The 19260-nt window shown below is 47.2% G+C and overlaps 1 protein-coding gene across 6 annotated transcripts in view; it reads left to right on the top strand.

Moving 5' to 3' along the window:
* farp2 (FERM, RhoGEF and pleckstrin domain protein 2) overlaps nt 1-19260 on the top strand; it is a 47192-nt gene that overhangs the window by 19862 nt on the left and 8070 nt on the right. For 4 of the 6 annotated variants that reach the window (XM_048252776.1, XM_048252770.1, XM_048252773.1 and 1 more), the window contains exons 8-22: nt 959-1106; nt 1836-1931; nt 2191-2354; nt 3076-3144; nt 3663-3720; nt 4146-4410; nt 13696-13880; nt 14418-14507; nt 14786-14919; nt 15125-15206; nt 16289-16526; nt 17346-17476; nt 17749-17817; nt 18091-18180; nt 18745-18765. In XM_048252776.1, the coding sequence (XP_048108733.1) occupies nt 959-1106; nt 1836-1931; nt 2191-2354; nt 3076-3144; nt 3663-3720; nt 4146-4410; nt 13696-13880; nt 14418-14507; nt 14786-14919; nt 15125-15206; nt 16289-16526; nt 17346-17476; nt 17749-17817; nt 18091-18180; nt 18745-18765 (1840 nt within the window). The remainder of the gene's footprint in view (nt 1-958; nt 1107-1835; nt 1932-2190; nt 2355-3075; nt 3145-3662; nt 3721-4145; nt 4411-13695; nt 13881-14417; nt 14508-14785; nt 14920-15124; nt 15207-16288; nt 16527-17345; nt 17477-17748; nt 17818-18090; nt 18181-18744; nt 18766-19260) is intronic. The other 2 variants (XM_048252774.1, XM_048252771.1) reach the window with 2 other exon arrangements.

Raw genomic sequence — 19260 nt, forward strand, 5'->3', positions numbered from 1 at the left:
TTACGTGGGAGGGCAGTGGGTCGGCTGGCCTCTGGCTCTAATCCCCTGGAGCTCCGGGCTGTTGATTAGCCATGCGGCCACCGAGGGCCAACGAGGGCGGGAGGGGTGGACGATGATGAGGAGGAGGAGGAAGAAGAAGAAAGAGGAGAAGGAGGGTGGTGATGGTGGCGGGGTGGCCTAAGGAGATTTCACAGCTTAAAGGATGAGCAAAATTAGAATGCGCTGATGATCTGGAACCCTGCCAGCCTGGCCTCCTAGCCAGCCCATTAGTCTTGGCCTTAGTGACAAACTTAGATGATTGGGTGGCTTGCCACCCTCCTCTCTCTCTCTCTCTCTCTCACACACACACACACACACACACACACACACACACACACACACACACACACACACACACACACACACACACACACACACACAGTGTTTGGTTGTAATTGCCCCACGCTTGCAGACAGTGCCTGAACAGTTCCCATCGTGTAAGGAAGAGGTTTGGGGAATGGGAGGAGGGGGTCGCAGTAGGGGGGTCAAAGAGGGTTAAAATGTAACTTTAATCTGATTGGAAAAAAAGATTTTTTTTCATTTCCGTTTCCAGGAACAGATGAATGAAGTTGAACTACAGTGTACAGTGGTGTTTTTTTCATGTACTAGTGTGCAGCTGCAACTTGTTCATAGTTTTGATGGAGATTTCAAAGCAGTCATTCATCTGCATTTCCCCCCCTCTATAAAGTGATTACACAACCATGTCCACATGTGTTAGAGTGCTGTTGCTTTGCACTACGTTCATGTCAAATAAGCTCTTAACAACTAAGAAGAGGGAAAAAAATCACCGATATCAGACTGTCCATTCTCTCTGTGTCCATTTCTCACACTCTTTATCTCCCTCTTGGTGTCTTTTTTTTTTTTTTTTTTTTTTTTTTTTTTGTCCACTCAAGTGTCTTGTCCCTTCTGTGTCCTGCAGTGGTCAGACTCCAGCGGAGTCGGACTTCCAGGTGCTGGAGATTGCCAGGAAGCTGGAGATGTACGGCGTTCGGTTCCATCCAGCGGCCGACCGCGAGGGCACCAAGATCAACCTGTCCGTAGCCCACATGGGCCTGCAGGTGTTCCAGGTGAGGCCTGATCTCATCTAAGTTTCAGCAATGTAGGCGCGCTCACTCAAACACTTAAAATATTTTGGGTGCAAGTTAAAAATGTCAGTCTTGAAGTGGAGGAAAAACGCACTCTCTTGTGTATTATACTTATAAAGGTTTTATTGCACCATGCCCTTGACTACAAACGCGTTTCGGCGTCAAGCCGCCTTCAGCCTGATCTCATCTCACATGGGCAAACTCATAGCCACCACAGGTAGCCTGTGGTGCCACCCTTTGAACTTATGAAGGGGTGTTCTCCAACATACACACACATAGGCAGAGTATCATCTAGCCATGCACATTCTCTCACATCCTTTCTGTTACTGCTGCTACACTGCACTTATCTGTACATGTTGTTCATACATTGCTACAAACTACATAGCCATATTTATTCTGCTCTTATAAGGTAACTGCTAATATCACTGTACATATTTATATTTAATTTATATTACTGTAAACCACCTTCTGTAAACCAACTGTATACTGTCTACACTGCACTATATATGTTGTCCTGTCTATGCACCACCTGTCTATACTATCGCATCACACTTCTTTGCACTTCTGGTTAGACGCAAACTGCATTTCGTTGTCTTTGTGCTTTGTACTCTGCACAATGACAATAAAGTTGAATCTAATCTAATCTAATCTAATCTAATCTATTCTGACATTCTCTCACATCCTTTGTAACTACTGACCTATTCTTCTCAGGGCATCACGAAAATTAACACCTTCAACTGGTCAAAGATCCGTAAACTGAGCTTCAAGAGGAAGCGGTTCCTCATTAAACTCCATCCCGAAGTACATGTGAGTCCGCCAAGTTGAACATGGAATCTTCTACAGACAACTGATACCTACCCTGATCTGTAGACAACTGATGCGTGTCTGTCTTTCTGCTACAACATTCAAATAGATGCAAATAGATGAGATGGATTAAAATTAATCAAATGAGGTCACAGTTATTTGAACTTGCTGCACTCTGCACCGTGTGCTTTCATTGCACGGGATTGGCTGTTTATGCAGTGGTTCCTGCAGAATGCTCATGTTGGCTTGTTGGTTGTGTCAGGGCCCTCACCAGGACACGCTAGAGTTCCTGATGGCCAGTAGGGACCAGTGTAAGATCTTCTGGAAGAACTGTGTGGAGCACCACTCCTTCTTCCGCCTATACGACCAGCCACAGCCCAAGGCCAAAGCCATCCTCTTCAGCCGAGGATCCTCCTTCAGATACAGGTGTGTGCGTGTGTGTGTATGTGTGTGTGTGGTATGTCAAGGATTGTGTGTGTGTGTGTGTGTGGTATGTCAAGGATTGTGTGTGTGTGTGTGTGTGTGTGTGTGTGTGTGTGTGTGTGTGTGTTGATTTGTATGTCAAGGATTGTGTGTGTGTATGTCAAGGATTGTGTGTGTGTGTGTGTGTGTGTTGATTTGTATGTCAAGGATTGTGTGTGTGTATGTCAAGGATTGTGTGTGTGTGTGTGTGTGTGTGTGTGTATGTGTTGTATTGTATGTCAAGGATTGTGTGTGTGTGTGTGTGTGTTGTATTGTATGTCAAGGATTGTATGTGTGTGTGTGTTGTATTGTATGTCAAGGATTGTATGTGTGTGTGTGTTGTATTGTATGTCAAGGATTGTATGGTTGTGTGTGTGTGTTGTATTGTATGTCAAGGATTGTATGGTTGTGTGTGTGCTTGTTTTGTATGTCAAGGATTGTATGGTTGTGTGTCTGTGAAGAATGTGTGTGGAGTTATGTTTGTGTGTCATTGTGTGTGACATCTGTCTGCAGTGGTCTTTCTGTGTGTTTGTCTCACGATCAGCACAGTAAATATTTGGCCCCCTTTACATCTCATTGTCACTCGTCACTCTGTGGTTAAAAGGCCAGACCCTGCCAGCCCTGATTCTCCACGTTGTGACAGGCCTATTGTTAGGGCCCTAATGCTGTCTTTGTCTCTGAGCAGTGGCCGCACTCAGAAGCAACTGGTGGAGTATGTGAGAGACAGCGGTGCACGAAGGACTCCATACCAGAGGTTTGTGAGCTTTGGGTGGAGTTGGGGATTTCTGATTAGGGAATAACTTTGTTCAGAGGTGTGTTTGTGTGTGTGTGTGTGTGTGTGTGTGTGATTGCGCGTGTGTGTGTGGCTTTGCTTTTGTTTCATGGCCACAGGTAGACATTTGCATTACATTTGTTTAGCCAGTCCTATCAGATAACAGGAACACAGGATACAATGTGGGGGTGGTTGAGAAGAGTCTGGGATTGTGATGGCAGGTGGGTTTATGCGGATTGTAGGGGGGGGTGGTGTGTGTTTGGGTGCAAGCGGGGGTTGTTTTGGGGGGGAACCACAGACTGTCTCCTGTGCCTCTGTGTTTGCATTAATCCCTGATCTCTCCTCTCTCTCTCTCTCTCTCTCTCTCTCTCTCTCTCTCCTCTCTCTCTCTCTCTCTCTCTCCTCTCTCTCCTCTCTCTCTCCTCTCTCTCTCTCTCTCTCTCTCTCTCTCTCCTCTCTCCTCTCTCTCTCTCTCTCTCTCTCCTCTCTCTCTCTCACAGGAGGAATAGCAAGATTCGCATGTCTGCCCGCTCCCTGGCAGCTGATTTCCCTAAACAGGTTAGTAGAGAATTCCCTCTATTCTGACCAGACATTGTTTATCCAGTTAAATTAGTTCAAGGTTTAGGGTTCAGATGAACACTTCAGAGACCTTTTTTAAACCCATATCGTTTTTCTCCTCCCGTCTCTCATTAACACCATCTCATCCATTCCATATGTATACCTGTTCCACTGGACGGCAACATGACTCCTCCATACTCCATATTTACCTCCACCCATCCTGTTCTTTCTCTCTCTCTCTCTCTCTCTCTCTCTCTCTCTCTCTCTCTCTCTCTCTCTCTCTCTCTCTCTCTCTCTCTCTGTCTCTCTCTCTCTCTCTCTCTCTCTCTCTCTCTCTCTCTCTCTCTCTGTGTGTCTCTCTCTCTTTCTCTCTCTCTCTCTCTCTCTCTCTCTCTCTCTCTCTCTCTCTCTCTCTCCTCCTGCAGAGCCTGTCCTTCAACGACAGCCTGCGGCTCCCCGGCTCGCCTGCTTCGGCCACCGTCTCCTTCCACTCCCTGCCGACCAGCGGAGGCTCTCCCCTGCGCGTGGACCACCAGACTCAGCTGCAGCAGACGCACCACAGCCAGTCCGCCTTCGCGCAGGGCCAGCAGCTCCAGTTCCAGCAGCAGCAGCCTGCCCGGCCCCCCAGCCCCCCGAAGGAGGACCCGGTCAAGGCCGCCACCTCGCCCCCGTCCCACTACGCCTTCCAAGGTGCCACTAGTAACCGGGTGACTGCAGGAGACTGCGGCCCCTCGTTTGTGTGTGTAGAGAGTAGCCTCTCCTATCCCCTGCAGCACATCTCCCAAAATGGCAATGAGGATAGCGGGGAGTGGGCTGGTGGGAGGGGGGTGTCCGGTCGGGCTGGTGGGGGAGGAGGTAGAGGCGTCGGGGGCGTGAGCAGCGTCGGGGTGGGTGAGAGGAAGGGCGTTTTAACACCCGAGGCTTTTGAGGCGGAGCTGTTACGCGGCCGGCAACCGTTGCCGGCCGCGTCCAGCCCTGGCCGCTACCCACTGGCCGGCACGCACCTGCAGGTGTCCGAGGAGTACATCGACGACGACCCGGCCGAGATGTCATTCTATGCAGGTGGCGCCGAGGCCTACTCATTCGGCTTTGACGAGAAAGCCGGCCGCTTCGCCTACCTGGAGGAGGAGGAGGAAGGCCTGGGGAGGGAGGTGAACGGCGAGGGCAGCATAGACCAGGCCATGTCTGATGACTACGGCCTGGGCCTGGAGGACCTGAGTGGCAGCGGCCTCCCGTACGGAGTAATGAGCTCGCGCGGCCGCTCGGAGACCAGCTCGCTGGTCAACAACCGCTCCGAGTGCAGCTCACTCGACCCGCTGCCCTTGGGCTCGGCTGGCGACTCGCTCTCTCTCTCCTTCCCACTGGGCCTGGCCGGTGGGCCCGACTCGTCCTCCTCCCTTCGCCTGCCCGGCTCGGAGAACCTGTCGGAGGCCAGCTCCATGGTCAACTTCCCAGCATGCTCGGTGCGCTCGGGCGCTAGCTCGGCCGTCCAGTTCGGCGAGCTGGTGGAGCAGCTGGAGCAGCTCAGCTACCCGCCGACGGCCACCGAGGGCTCGGACAACGCCAGCTCGGCCTCCGACTCCGACTGGGGCTCGGACGCCGGCCTGCCCCCCGAGCAGAACCTCTTCTATGCCAACCCGCTGGTGGGCGGAGGCACCGGAGTGGAGGGCTTCCTGCTCGAGTGCCACAACCTGCGGGCGCTCGGCATGGGCGACCCTCCGGGCACCAGCCATCTGAAAATGTAACTCGTTAAAGAGGGACGACCTCTCCAAACCTCCCCCTCTATGCCCCTAAACCAGCAGAAGCACCATCCCTGGGATGAGTGGCTTTGACCGAATACCGTCTGTACCGCCAAGCATCCCTTCTAAAATGCTGAAAATGACTTGGCACTTTATTGTGACTAATCATAGTTGTAGTATTAGTATTAGTAATAGTAGTAGCCATAGTTGTAACAGTCCAATCCCCTCAACCTTCTTGTTTTTCTTGCTCTTTTACTTTGCCTTACGCACTTGTCTTGTGGTTTTCTGGTTCACAGAGCCTGCGCTTGGTTGTGATTCTTGCTCTTGTTGTCCTTGTTGGTGGGAGGAGGGGGTTGTTTACCCTTGCAGCACTTTCTAAGTCATGACATTTGATGGTAGTTTCGGTGGGCAGTATTCTCGAGTCGAGGGCAGTTGCTCAAGTGTCTGTAGTGAGAATTCTTCAGACGCAATAATGGTCATTGGTACTTTGTGCTTCTTTTAGCACTCCTTTCTGTGTCGGTTTCCATTCACTCCTCTCTGAATCACTCATCACTCCTATATTCTTAACTCAAGATTCAGGCTCAAAGCCTATTGTGGTGTAGCTTTTTAGCACTTGTAGCATTGTGTATGTGTGAATGTGGTTGGTGGTGGTATATGAAGATCATTTTTCAACCTGTGAAGGAATATTAATTTGAGTGAAAGGGTTTTTTCCTTGTATTGACATGAATGTGCTTTTTCTTAATGACAAAAGACAATGTAAGTGTTTTTTTTTTATATATATATATATATATGTATCTCATGTGCCAATTCAATTTGAATCCCAGAAAAAACAGCTATGGTTGGTTGTTGTGTTTGTTTGAAGCACTGACTTCATTGTTGGGCAGTAAAGCTATGGATTTCAAAAGGAACAGTTAGATGTGAAGCTAAGACTAACTGTTGCTATGGATCTTTGAGGACCAGATAAGTATGCTTTTGCTAAGAAGTGTACAGTCCCCAGACATCTTGTTTTTTCCCACCCTTTCCATTTCATGCTGAAACCCTTGAAGGGAACACCAAATACCAAAACGGCTGGAACTTTATCCTTTCACAGGGCTCAGTTTAAGAGCGCTTTTATTGTGCTGTTCTACTCAGGGCTTAATTTAAATTGCAGGAAGCCGGTGTTCATTGTCGAGCAAGGGGTGCGAGTTTAGGCGATTTCCAATGCTGAGCAGCAAACCAGGCCAAAGTTTGGTCAAGCCTTAATCCCTCTCTTCAGTCATTGTGGTGAGGCATACGCTCCATACTGACCCCTGCTGGTGAGGAGCCAATCCTGAGATTTCCCCCGTCCCTAACATATATTTTTTAAGCCTCCTAGCTCAAGCATATTTAGCATGCTGTGGTGCTTCACCATATGTAGTATAGGTACATATATTGAAGAAGGGTGCACACATTTCTGGCTGGAATTAGTCGTGAGCTCCCTGGGAATTGGCTGCAGAACGGCCTGTTTAAAATTCCAGGGCTGGAGCTGGTCTTGCAGCAACTTTTCAGTGGAAGAATGTAAGTAGTATAGTGAGCTGAGCCGGATCAAGTGCATATGCTGTCGGTACCTCTGCTAACCAAGCGAATGTAACATAGAGGCCAGTATGTGAAGCCAATGGTAGTTTTCACTACCTCATGCTTCATATACAACAGTAGATGGAGGTCAGTAGGACCTTATTGGAAGAAAAAATAACATTGTTGGTAGGACAAGTAAATCGTATATTTTGCCTCATGCAGAGATGTTCACAGCATGAGTGTCTGTGAGTAATCTAGAAAACATAGCTCATGGCAATCTAGTGTTTTTAGCTTATGTAAATGTTTGAATGCTTTTGATTCAGGTACTGTAAATACACTTCTAACTTTTCTAGCACATAAATGCTCATAACCACATACCCTATCTTCACTCCTGTATATATATATATATATATATATATATATATATATATATATATATATATATATATATATTTTATAGCATTAAGTCTTTCGTGAGCACTTCAGGATCTTTGCGAAGCCTCCAGCCTTAAATCATTGCACTTTTCGCATCAAGCAGTTTGGTGAAGATCCCCTTTCCACATGTCTCCACTGTGGTTGTATGCATTCACAGTTCATATGGCTCTATTCGACAATGTAAACGTTGCCATAGTGCATCCTCTGGACTCCTATAAGTGGTGGAGTGTGTGTGTGTGCGTTTGATATGAAATGAAGTGGTGCTGGGTGCGCCAGCACCCGCAGCACTGTTGCTTCTGTCCAGCCGCCAGCCCACAGGCATGCCATTTGGTTGGTGAGGTTCTTGGTTCCTCGGGTCGGGAACGCTGATTCCATGCCACGGTACATGGAGTGCTCCTGACCCTTACGGCGGTGACTGAGAGCTAGGGTGGGGGGTCGGGGGGGGGCGGGGTAACTGCTAGCGGTGTTTTTCGTTACACAGACTGATGTCATTTCCTCCGTTGCGTCTGCCCAACAATCCCCTCTTTAATTTCCTGCCATTCTAACCTGCCTGGGACTGCCAAAGGGCGGTTTATACCCCTACTTTTGGTCTCTCTCTCTCTCTTTCTGAGATTTCAAATCATTGTGTGTGTGTATATGTGCATGCTTGCAAGTGGCAGTGGAAGCTTTTATATGCTCTTCTCCTCTCCTCTCCCTCCTCTCCTCTCCTTCCCCTGCCTCTATGTGACTCCATGTCCTCATTCGGTCAGTGTATTCTCCATAGGCCATGGCTGACTTAAGCCACTATTGGAACCTTACTGTCAGGCTTATGATGGACTGGGCAGCTTTTTAAAGCAGTGCTGTGCACAGACTGCAACCAGGTTTAGGAATGGACTTTTGGCAATAATTAATAACTGTGAGGGGTACATGCATGTTCAGTTGATGTCTCAGCGAAAAGTTGCCCAAAAACTTGAATAAGATTACAAAGTTGCTCAGTCCATCCATTCGCTGCACATTTCAGTCACAAAAGAAATTCCTTCTGTGCTGCCCTGCGTTATGTGAAATAATAAACTATTTTGTAGCTTAAGATCAGAAGTCAAATGGACTAATGTGGTGAAACGGAAGTTTCTGAGATGAGAAGATGTTTAAGAACAGGCAGTATGAACCAGATCAGTCTTTTCTCATTGTCATTTTGAGGGACGGCATACTCACTCATTTCTGTGTGGAATGTGTCCCTACCCATGTTGCGGGTCCATGCGGCACCTCTCTACTCTCACAAGCGAGGACGGGGGACGTGACTCGTCTCCCCTGCAGTCTGTCACGCTCCCTGGGGGCATGTGGGGGGGGGGAGGGGGTGGGGTTGGGAGATGGAGAGGTGTCCACCCAGCACGCTCCCTCTAGAGTGTTCTCTGAAACTCTCTGAGGGCTTCTGGTTGGCCACCTGTCTGTCTCCCTGCCTGCCTCTCTCCCTCTCCCCCTCCAATAGCCCATCACCCTAATGCCCAGAATCCACCACAAGCCTTGACCACGATTCACCCCATCCACACTCACCCTTGCTTGGACCCCCCGCTGGAGTTCACCAAAGTCTAGAGTCTGTGGACCCTTTGAACCCCCTCACCCCTCTTTGCATACACACACACACACACACACACACACACACACACACACACACACACACACACACACACACACACACACACACCAGACATGCACTTACACACACCTCACCACACCTCACCTCACCTCCCCTCCCCCAGTTTCCACTCTCCCGCTGGTTTGTCACAATGGCATTAGCGCAGGCTTAGTGGCGGGTAATGCTGCCACACAAATGGTTTGAAGGGATATTGAGGGAAATCCGCTTGTGGATCTGAGGCGCATGTTTGAGCTGCACCTTCACCTTATTACTTGACACAAAATGACAAACTGACAAGATGACCAGTCTGTTGACTATATGTTGCTTTTTGGGTTTCTGTGGCAATATGGTTTAACTGTGCACAGCCACGCACAAAAAAATGATGATTTGCGTCAAATCCTCAAAGCTAGTTTTAAACATTTAAACAGTTTACATGTAAAGGTCACATTACCTGATGGTCTTTTTTTTTTTTTAGCTTTTTATAATTTACAGGAATTGGATTCAGACACTTGCTATTTAATGTGTGAAACTCAAGCTGTTTCCCTCAGTGTCCTGTTTGCTGCAGAGTCAAAGCAAGGTGACCTCTGGACATTTGTCCTCTCCTGCCACTCTTCCTCATATGCACTCCTTACAGTTACATTTATACATTTTGCAGGTGCTTTTATCCAAAGCGACTTGCCGTTAAAGTCCATTTTGATGCTTTATTTGTTTGCAAATTGTCATTGCTGCTTTATGCTGTGGTGTTTTATGCACTCCCTACTACATATTTTAGTTTGATCAAACTGAAAGACTTCAAATGCTAAAATGAAACCTGCCCCCCAAAAAGAGGACACTAATGTGGGTTGCCTCTTTGTCCAAAAAAGAGAAAAAAAGTACCTTTACCTGCCTGTAAATTTCACTTGAACTAGAGTGGAGTCCTCTTGTCAGTGCAGACTCTCAGATGCTGTGTCCTTTACCGAGGAGAGCAGCTTTTGGGTCAGCCTTGCTTTGATTCCAGTCTCAATCTGCACCTACATTGTAATTTTTTGGTCTTCAGGCTTGTCATTATCATTTTTATTATGCTCAGACCACTGGTCATGAGGCTTTCTTTATCATAAAGAATTAATTAACAAAGGTATTTTTAATTAATGTAATGATTACTAATGTGAAACAAAAAGTGTACTTATGCCTGTATGTTTATTATTTCACGCCTTATTCTTTTCCCTTTTTAAAATAAAATAATCACTTTTGGGTAAATTGTTTTGCATTTCAGACATAACTTTATTTCCAGAACAGCTGGAACTAACAAAAACAAAATGTAAGGAAACCAGGAAAGGTATTAATCCAACTTATGCTTCTGGGTCATGCCAGTGACTTACTAACAAAATGTACTTCCTTGCTCAGTCCTAACACGAAAATAATACAAACGAGATGCAAAATGAAAAGGCATGATAAAAGAATAGCACAATGACAGGATTGACTATTACTGATAAGCCATCTTCTCAGGAATTATTTCCGGGTCGAGGAGTCGAAAACCATAACAGAATGTGAGCTCTCGACCTGTGCAATCGCTCTTCCTGACTGCTCGACTCTTAACTCCACGGAGCCGGAGTGTATGGAGTCGTTGACCTATGACTCACGCTTCCTTGCTGAAGTGTTTTTAATTGTTCCCAGATAGAAGGATTTGTTTTATGACAAAACAGAGTCCAGGCCCAGAGAGATACCATATCCGTTATGTCACCCAGTTACCACTGCAGAGCCACAGATGGAATAACCACTCTCAGCATTCACTGTTAGCTTTGACCCACCACTGCTAAGGCACCAGGCCAGTGCTTTAAGCTCTAGGTTTATGTGGGACTCTCGCCTGAGGCAAAAACAGACTGGGAACTGGCCGAGTGGCTGTCTGACGCTGCCGACTTTGTGTCTGTACCGTTTGGCCAGGAAAGGAAGGTGAGATGAGAAAAGTAACAGTATGGTGCCAGAACACTGCAGAGGTGCGCGTGCCTCCGCCCACTGCTTCTGCCAAAAGTCCTCCGTGACTTTAGTTTCGCCGTGTTTTGAGTAGAGGAAATCAGATGACCGCTCATGCATAAACACATCTATCATATCATTCCATACAAAAGGGCATTATATCCAAACGTCCTTCCCGTGCATGTGCTTCTTAGACCATGTCCACCTCAAACTTCACCCATTCGGTTTCTGTCTTTTCCTGGTGCATTTGCCCCACAAACCACGGCTGCAGCACAAGAATCGGTGAGCTAAGAACTGGAACCCCTGCCCAACCCCACCGACAGTTTCACAAACTACTCCGAGACCATTTTATGACCCTGCTTGTTTATAGTCTGCCCTCTTGCTGTGAGGAAAGGAGAATCCTTTGTGTTTGCACATGACGACCACATCACTTAAACAGTCAAGAGGGAGATGAGGGAGAGCTGTGTGTGCACAAACAGTTCAGGGTGACGCTCTTGGCACTAGGATTGTTTTTGTGACATCACAGAGACCTGCAGAAGGAAGGAAAGAAGTTGGAAAAACAACAAAAAAAGCTGAAAACACACACTTTCACCATAGCAGCGAGCCATCTGTGAAAGAGGACCCTGTGAGGACACACACACACACACACACACACAGTCATTTCCTGTCAATTTCAGAGGAAGTGCTCGCTGACCCAAGCGTGGCAGATTCGGACTGGGGATGCACCTCTCTTGCGGAATTCCTGCGCCCCTGCTCCCACCCCCTGTGCTTTCCCTGTGTTTGGATTGGCTGTCGGCCAAGTCAATCCGCCGCAGACAAGAACTCCTCACCCCCCCCCCTCTCATTTTCCCCGGCCTGTGTCATCCCCCCCGGGAGGGCCAAGTTAAACTGTAAACCAGGGCCCGCCCCACTCGCCGGCCAGACCGACCGCATTCCTGATAAGCCGCTTCTTCGGGAATTATTTCCGGGTCGTGGAGTCACCTTTTTTCTTTTTCCTTCTTGCATATTGTGTGCTCTGTGTGTGTGCTCTGTGTGTGTGCTCTGTGTGTGTGTGTGTGTGTGTGTGTGTGTGTGTGTGTGTGTGTGTGTGTGTGTGTGTGTGTGTGTGTGTGTGTTTTTTTTTTTTTTTTTTCCACCATGGTTTAGTTTTTCTTTCCCCTCATTTACTTTTTCCTTCTTCTTCAGTTAAAGAGCACAACAGCTGTGGCATTCCATTTGCGGTGTGTGTGTGTGTGTGTGTGTGTGTATGAAAGAGAGAGAGAGAGAGACAGAGATACCAGGCAGTGCTGTGTGTGTAAGAGGGAGAGAAGGAGCGAGGAAGAAAGAATGAGACCGACAGCTAGTCAACTCTTTAGTTGGTGTGTTTGACTGTGCGTTTGGTGTGATTCAGGCGAAAACGAAAACTCAGAGAAACAAAACCTGTTGACTCTCCTCTCTCTCGCTCTAACCCCACCCCCACCACCACCACCACCACCACCACCCCAGACACAGCCACCCTCAGCACCCAAACCAGCCATAATGTAATCAAACCCCTATGTTTGAACACTGTCAATAAATCACTCCGGGTGACTCTCCCTGCTCTGCAAACAATCGGGCTGAAAATGTGGGAACCATCATCCAGTCCTTGCTGCAACCCAACCCCACCCATCTCACCCCCTCCACCCTCTGCCCCACCCTCCTACCCCCATCCCCTTTCAAGCCTGAGCTCTATGTGAGCGTGAAATATGCTGTGAGAGAGCGTGTCTGTGTGAGCGAGCGCGTTTAGCCCCTCTGAGCTTGCTCCCGTCAAAATATTGAGGACGTTGTCATCCATGCCAATGCTTGGCCTGTGGGATTACTGGTCTGATCCTGAAGGGATTCGGAGATGAGCAACGTGCCGATGTTGCATCTCTCAGATGAGGCCATGGTCAGAAGTGTGCCATTGTTTTTTGTTGCAGTGTTGTGTACCACCAGTTCTCAGTGTTTCAAGAACCATTGCATCAATAATCTATACAATGTGGACTACCAAAAAGAGGCATTTTTACAATGCAACTTATGCTGCATCCATTACTGACTGAAGTAGAACATGTAGACCGTTTACTTCTGTAGTTTTAGACCTACTGTATGGGGGAAGTGAAGACCAGAAGGTCTGGTTTGTAAAATAAAACGTTCTGTGGAAGGTGCTCTCGGGCTTGAGTAATCACCATCCCTTCCTTTGAGCTGATGGGGATTAGCCTGTCTGACGGGTTTGAAGGGGCAGTCTCTCCTCTGCAGATTTCTATACTATATACTCTGTATGGACCACACTGAAAGCTGTGCCCATTCCTTGATTTACCATGGGGATAAACATTTAGCCCCTTGGAGCAGTGAAGCTTACATGCTGCAAACGTAACATGCTAAATCCTTTGAGGAATCGTCAAAGTCTGTTTTTTTATTTTTTTATTTCTAAGATGCCCCCACACACTGCTCTTCAGTTTTTTTTTTTTTTTATGCATGACATCAGCCGTATGTTTCATTTTTAAATAGAGCCTTACTTGGAAGAGAAGTGCTCATTGTTTTGATTGATTAAAAACACCAAAACACTTTGTTTTAATTATTGCCATTTTAGGCTTTGGAACATGGATTTGGTCATGACTAAGGCATGATATGCTGCTTTTTTCCAACCTAATACGTTTCTCTCTCACTCTCCCTCTCTCTCCCCCTCCCTCTCCCTCTCCTTCCCCACAGATTCTTCCACCATGGACAGCCCCCTGCTCTCGCCCTTCAGCCCCAAGGGTCCCCTCTGCATGTCGCCCTCCTTCCAGATGTCCACACTGAGTCTACCCGGCCAGGCGCCCTCGCCCTTGCAGAGCCCCATCCTAAGCGAGGTGGGCAGTGCCAGGCTAGACGAGGAGGATGAGGGCAGGAGGAAGGTACAGCCACTGGCGCTCTCGCATGCCGCCCTCCGTAGCCATTCCTCTTAACGCTGTGCCTCACAACACTACTTTGTCGCTTATGACCTTTGACCTCTCAGAGGTCTTAGCCAATCAGATAATTTTGGGATCTCGGGTGCGCAGGGCTGTGGCGCTTCTGTGGTGATTGGCTGGTTGATGTGTTTGTTTTGGTGTGGGAGACTTCATTCATTCTTTCCGCTCAAACTGTCACGTCATTTTGTTTATCTTTGTTTACCTAGGGAGAGTAAAAGCATATGGCATATGCAGTGACTTTCTTCCAGTAATAGACCTTTATGTGGTTGATTAGGGCAAATAGGTACTCCTTCCAGTGAACGGTCCTCTTGGTTTGTCCTAAAGTGCAATAGTCCATAGGTAATCCAGTCACAAAGCCACACATACCATCATGGGTTGCATGTTATTGCAGCCCTATCTTTTTGGCTTTATGTTTGACTTTGTGTGTGCGTGTGTGTACACATGGTATCAGATTATTCAGATCCTTATGTCTGTCCTCCCCAGAGATATCCCACTGATAAGGCCTACTTCATTGCCAAAGAGATTCTGACCACAGAGAGAACCTACCTGAAAGACCTGGAGGTCATCACCGTGGTGAGCTTGGGTGTCCTATAAGCATCTTCAGCTGTGTGTGGAGTGCATGCAAGACTGTGTCCTTGCATATCTGTGTGTATATGTCTATGTGTACACACTTGTGCGGATGATTGTTTTATCTGTGTGTGTGTGTGTGTGTGTGTGTGTGTGTGTGTGTGTGTGTGTATGTGTGTGTTCACAGTTGCTAGTATGAGAGATGTATGCTCTGTTGTGTCTGTGTGTGTATGCGACCATGTTTATGTCTTGACATATGGTCTTGTGTGCCCCTCCCCGCGCAGTGGTTCCGCAGTGCTGTGATCAAAGAGAACGCCATGCCCGAGGGCCTCATGACTCTGCTCTTCTCCAACATCGACCCCATCTACGAGTTCCACCGGGGCTTCCTCAAGGAGATCGACCAGAGGCTGGCGCTCTGGTTGGTGTCTGTTTCAACCAATATGCCTCTCTATACACACTAGAAGCCATGCACTTCACCAGTTGCAGGAATCCCAGATAGGTCATATATATATATATATATATATATATATCTCTGAACTGGACACTCTCACCATCTATCAAATCAAAGTGTCTGAGTTGAGTGGCGATGTGATTCTGGTCTTGACTCTGTTCTGTGTTCCCAGGGAAGGGCGCTCAAACGCACACGTGAAGGGCGACTACCAGAGAATCGGAGATGTCATGCTGAGGAACATGAGTGCATTGAAGGTGAAGCTAAAAAAGAATTTGGTGTGTGCATGCGTGTCACATTTGTGTCCATGTAATCCATTCCTTTTATTTCCGAATCACTGCCAATAAAACATGTCTTGATTTTGCATGCCTAACATCTGCTTGAAAAGCCTAGAAATGAAGTCCCACTATTTGCAGAACCCTTTAGACCAGGGGTTTTCAACTGGTCTGGCTTTGGGACCCACAATTTCCCATGTTCATAAAGTCGCGACCCATATATATATTTTTAGCGTTCAAGACAATGGATATGGTGAGCTACCTGGTAAGACAAGCGAAGTGCCTGTAGGCCTACTTGTTTGGAACATGCGGATTTTTGGCATTAGCCTAAATTTGTGAAGTCTTCAACTCTTGATGTCACATTTCAAAGTACTCGACAGGTATGACTTTGACAGGGGTGCCTTGTTTCCATGTGGCATTTTAGTTTTGATGGTTTCATGCTCTCATGTGCCAGCCTCTACTGCACACCACACAATGGGGTTTCTGTCCTATTTTGTCCTCAGTTTAAGTGAATACATATCCGAGCCTACTGTAGGCTACTTCAATATTCAGAGTAGCAGCCTACTTGCGTTTACCACTAAAATGATGTCTAACATGACCCGTCACATAAACATTGTCTATGTCTATGGCAATGACTGATATGTAGGCTACGAATAAAGTTTATCAAAATAAAGGTCCAATATTAGATCTGATAAGGTAGCATTTTAAATTGGCGATTTTTTTTTTTCTTTATTTTTAACCACAAGCTGTGCGACCCACCCAGAACGGTTCCGCGACCCACTTTTGGGTCCCGACCCACCAGTTAAGAAACACTGCTTTAGACCATAGCTAGCATACATGTAGCTCTAGACCAGTCGTTAACTTGATGTCCGCTACATTTTATGTCACTTTATCTGAAAATGTTTTTGCCATAAATGTTTCGATTTGATCAGCCACCCTGCTGCACTGTTTTTATTACACATGCCTCACTGTGGCATCATTACATTTGCAAAAGCTACTATGCTACGTCGTCAGTGACACTGACCTGTTGAGCTGATGATATTTGTCCTCTCCCGCCCCACCAGGAGTTCACCAGCTACCTGCAGAAGCACGACGAGGTGCTGACTGAGCTGGAGAAGGCCACCAAGCGTCTGAAGAAGCTGGAGACGGTCTACAAGGAGTTTGAGCTCCAGAAGGTGTGCTACCTGCCGCTCAACACCTTCCTGCTCAAGCCCATCCAGCGTCTCATGCACTACAAGCTCATCCTGGAGCGACTGTGCAAGCACTACACCCCCGAGCACCGCGACCACGACGACTGCAAGGGTAGGAGAGAGGACTGGGCAACGTGCACTTACATATGTAGACCTCTGAAGTCCGCCTGCAAAAAAGGATCCAAAGCTGCCATCTTTGCCCATATAAGGAGATACGGGTGTTAATTGAAGCTAACTGCCTATGGCAAGTTGCATTGCAAGTTAGCTCTGGGGTAGCAAAAAATCCAAGTTTGCGGTCTTGAAGTACCAAAGATCACAGTATCCATTTGAAGGCAGAGGACAAAAGTGTAAAGCAAAACGTCTGTATTTCTGATTTCTTTGTCCACGCGAGAGTTTTAACAGGTGCGATAATTCAAAATCCCCATATTATTTTCCCATAGGAAAAAGACACCGGATCTCCTTATATGGGCAAAGATGGTAGCTATTTGGTAGGTGAACTTTAGAGATCTGTTGGGGTGAGGGGTCTGGCTGAGGGCCGACCCATCAGTCCCCTCTCCTGAGCTAAGTGTTTGGATAGTTTGGCAGGGTTGTGGATAATTGGTGGGAGGGGGGTATTGGGTTGGGGTGGAATGTGAGAAGGTGGCGCATGTGTGTTTATGGGGTTCTGAGAGGTGTTGATCCTGTGGAAAGGTAACAGCTTGTCTTAATATTGCTACAGTAATTAACACCAGACGTGAAAGCAGGCTCTAATTTGGCAAGGTGTGTGTGTGCGTGTGTCTGCATGAGTGTATGTGCAAATGTCAGTTTTTGTCTATGCATGCACTTCTGTATGAAGTATTGAGCCTGTATTTAGTCATATGTATGAAAGTCTGAGCCTGCCTATGTCAGTGTCTGTGCTTAAGTGTGTGTATGTGTGTTTGTCTGTCTGCAGAAGCGTTGAAGGATGTGGCTGAGATTGCAGCCCAGCTTCAGAGCAGTCTCATCCGGCTGGAGAACTTCCAGAAGCTCACAGAGCTGCAGAGAGACCTGATCGGCATCGAGAATCTCACAGCCCCTGGCAGGGTAAATAACACCACATGGCTAAATGACACGCTAATTAATAAGACATTTCAGAAGCATAATTATTATAACAGCCGTCACATGTAATGTCAAATAGAAGTATATTGATTTGTGAAGGATTGCCATAGACTGAGACAGGAAAGGGTGGTGATCCTCTATTGATGTCAGTCATCTCATCACACACCCAACATTTGTTAGATCTCACACATTATGTTTGGGCTCAGCTGCATAGCTATATTGACTAATCAAGGCCCGCTCATTGCTGTCTTTCACAGGAGTTCATTCGTGAGGGGTGTCTGTACAAGCTCACAAAGAAAGGCCTGCAACAGAGGATGTTCTTCCTGGTATGTTCAATCAAGAACCTGAACAATATCAACAATATGTAAAAAAGGCAGACAAAAGAAGACAGCCTTTTTTAAATATCCTTGGTATTGTTGATATTCACAATGCAATGTATACAATGTTTGCAATACATATACTTAGTCTGTAATCTGTATACATGTGTGTATCATGTAATTTTTTTTGAATATTTCACCAGTTGTCAACTAGATTCTAATGTTGATTCAAGTATTATTTCCTGTTTTTCACCGTTGTTTCATTTATCTCTCCTTCTGCAGTTCTCTGACATGCTCCTATACACCAGTAAAGGGGTGACGGCCACCAACCAGTTCAAAGTGCACGGCCAGCTGCCTCTGCATGGCATGATTGTGAGTAAAAAAAAAAGATGATGACTATCTCCAGCCCAATATAAACCACATGCATTATGTCATGTCTGCAGTATGGCTGTGTGTGTATAGTCTGTCTTCCTTGTTCCCAAATATGTCAAGGGCTAAATGTGTGCTAAGCCCCTGCACAGCGGGGGGGAGAAAGGTGTTACTGTGCCCGCGCCAAATATCCCTCCCCATAACCTCAAGTCCCTCCAGCCCCCAAACAGTTTCCCAGTTTTTCTGGTCTTTTATTGTTAATTGTAGTGAAAATATCACACTGCGCACATGTCCCAGTTAGGGGCACCCACAGATGTTAGGGGTGATGTCAAGGCTGATCAGGCTTTGCCCTGGGAAGTAAATGGTAGAGGTGTGGGCGTGTTTGTGTGGGCGTGTGTGTGGGCGTGTATTGTGTAAGCGTATTGGTGTGTGTGTGTGTGTGTGTGTGGAGTGGTGTGGTGTGGTGTGTTGGCACTGAAGTGTGCGAGTGTGTTGGCTGGAGAGGGCGCCCCCTGCTGGCCCCCTGGTCTCCTAATGGTGGTGTCTCTCCTTCAACCCCCAACGCAGCTCATTGTGTTGGATGCGCCGGTGAGTAGCCACAGTTCAACAAACCCAGAACCCACCCCACCCCCCATGAGTGAACACACCACTGTCACTATCCCCACCAGCCTCTCCTGCCCCCAGGGTCTCTCTCAGTCCAATTCTTTTTCTTTCACTTCACCTTCTCAGGCTTAAATATTTCTCTCTCTCTCTCTCTCTCTCTCTCTCTCTCTCTCTCTCTCTCTCTCTCTCTCTCTCTCTCTCTTTCTCTACCCCTATCTTTCTCTCTCAACCTTACTCTTTTTATTTTTGCTATCTGTCCATTATTCTTACACTGTTCTGCAATTCCATTTCAGTCTGTATTCATTCCTTTTTTCTATCACTGTTCCTCTCTTCCTTGCTACTTCTCCTTGCTGCTCTCTCTCTCTCTTCTCTCTCTCCTCCCTCTCTCTCTCCTCTCTCTCCTCCCTGGCTTTAGTAGACGGCTCTAAACTCAGTCAGTTGTTAGGCTGGATGAGAGGGCTGACGTGGAGGCTTTGGACG

This window comes from Alosa alosa, chromosome 9 (genome assembly GCF_017589495.1).
Source record: "Alosa alosa isolate M-15738 ecotype Scorff River chromosome 9, AALO_Geno_1.1, whole genome shotgun sequence".
NCBI classification, from domain to species: Eukaryota; Metazoa; Chordata; class Actinopteri; order Clupeiformes; family Clupeidae; genus Alosa; species Alosa alosa.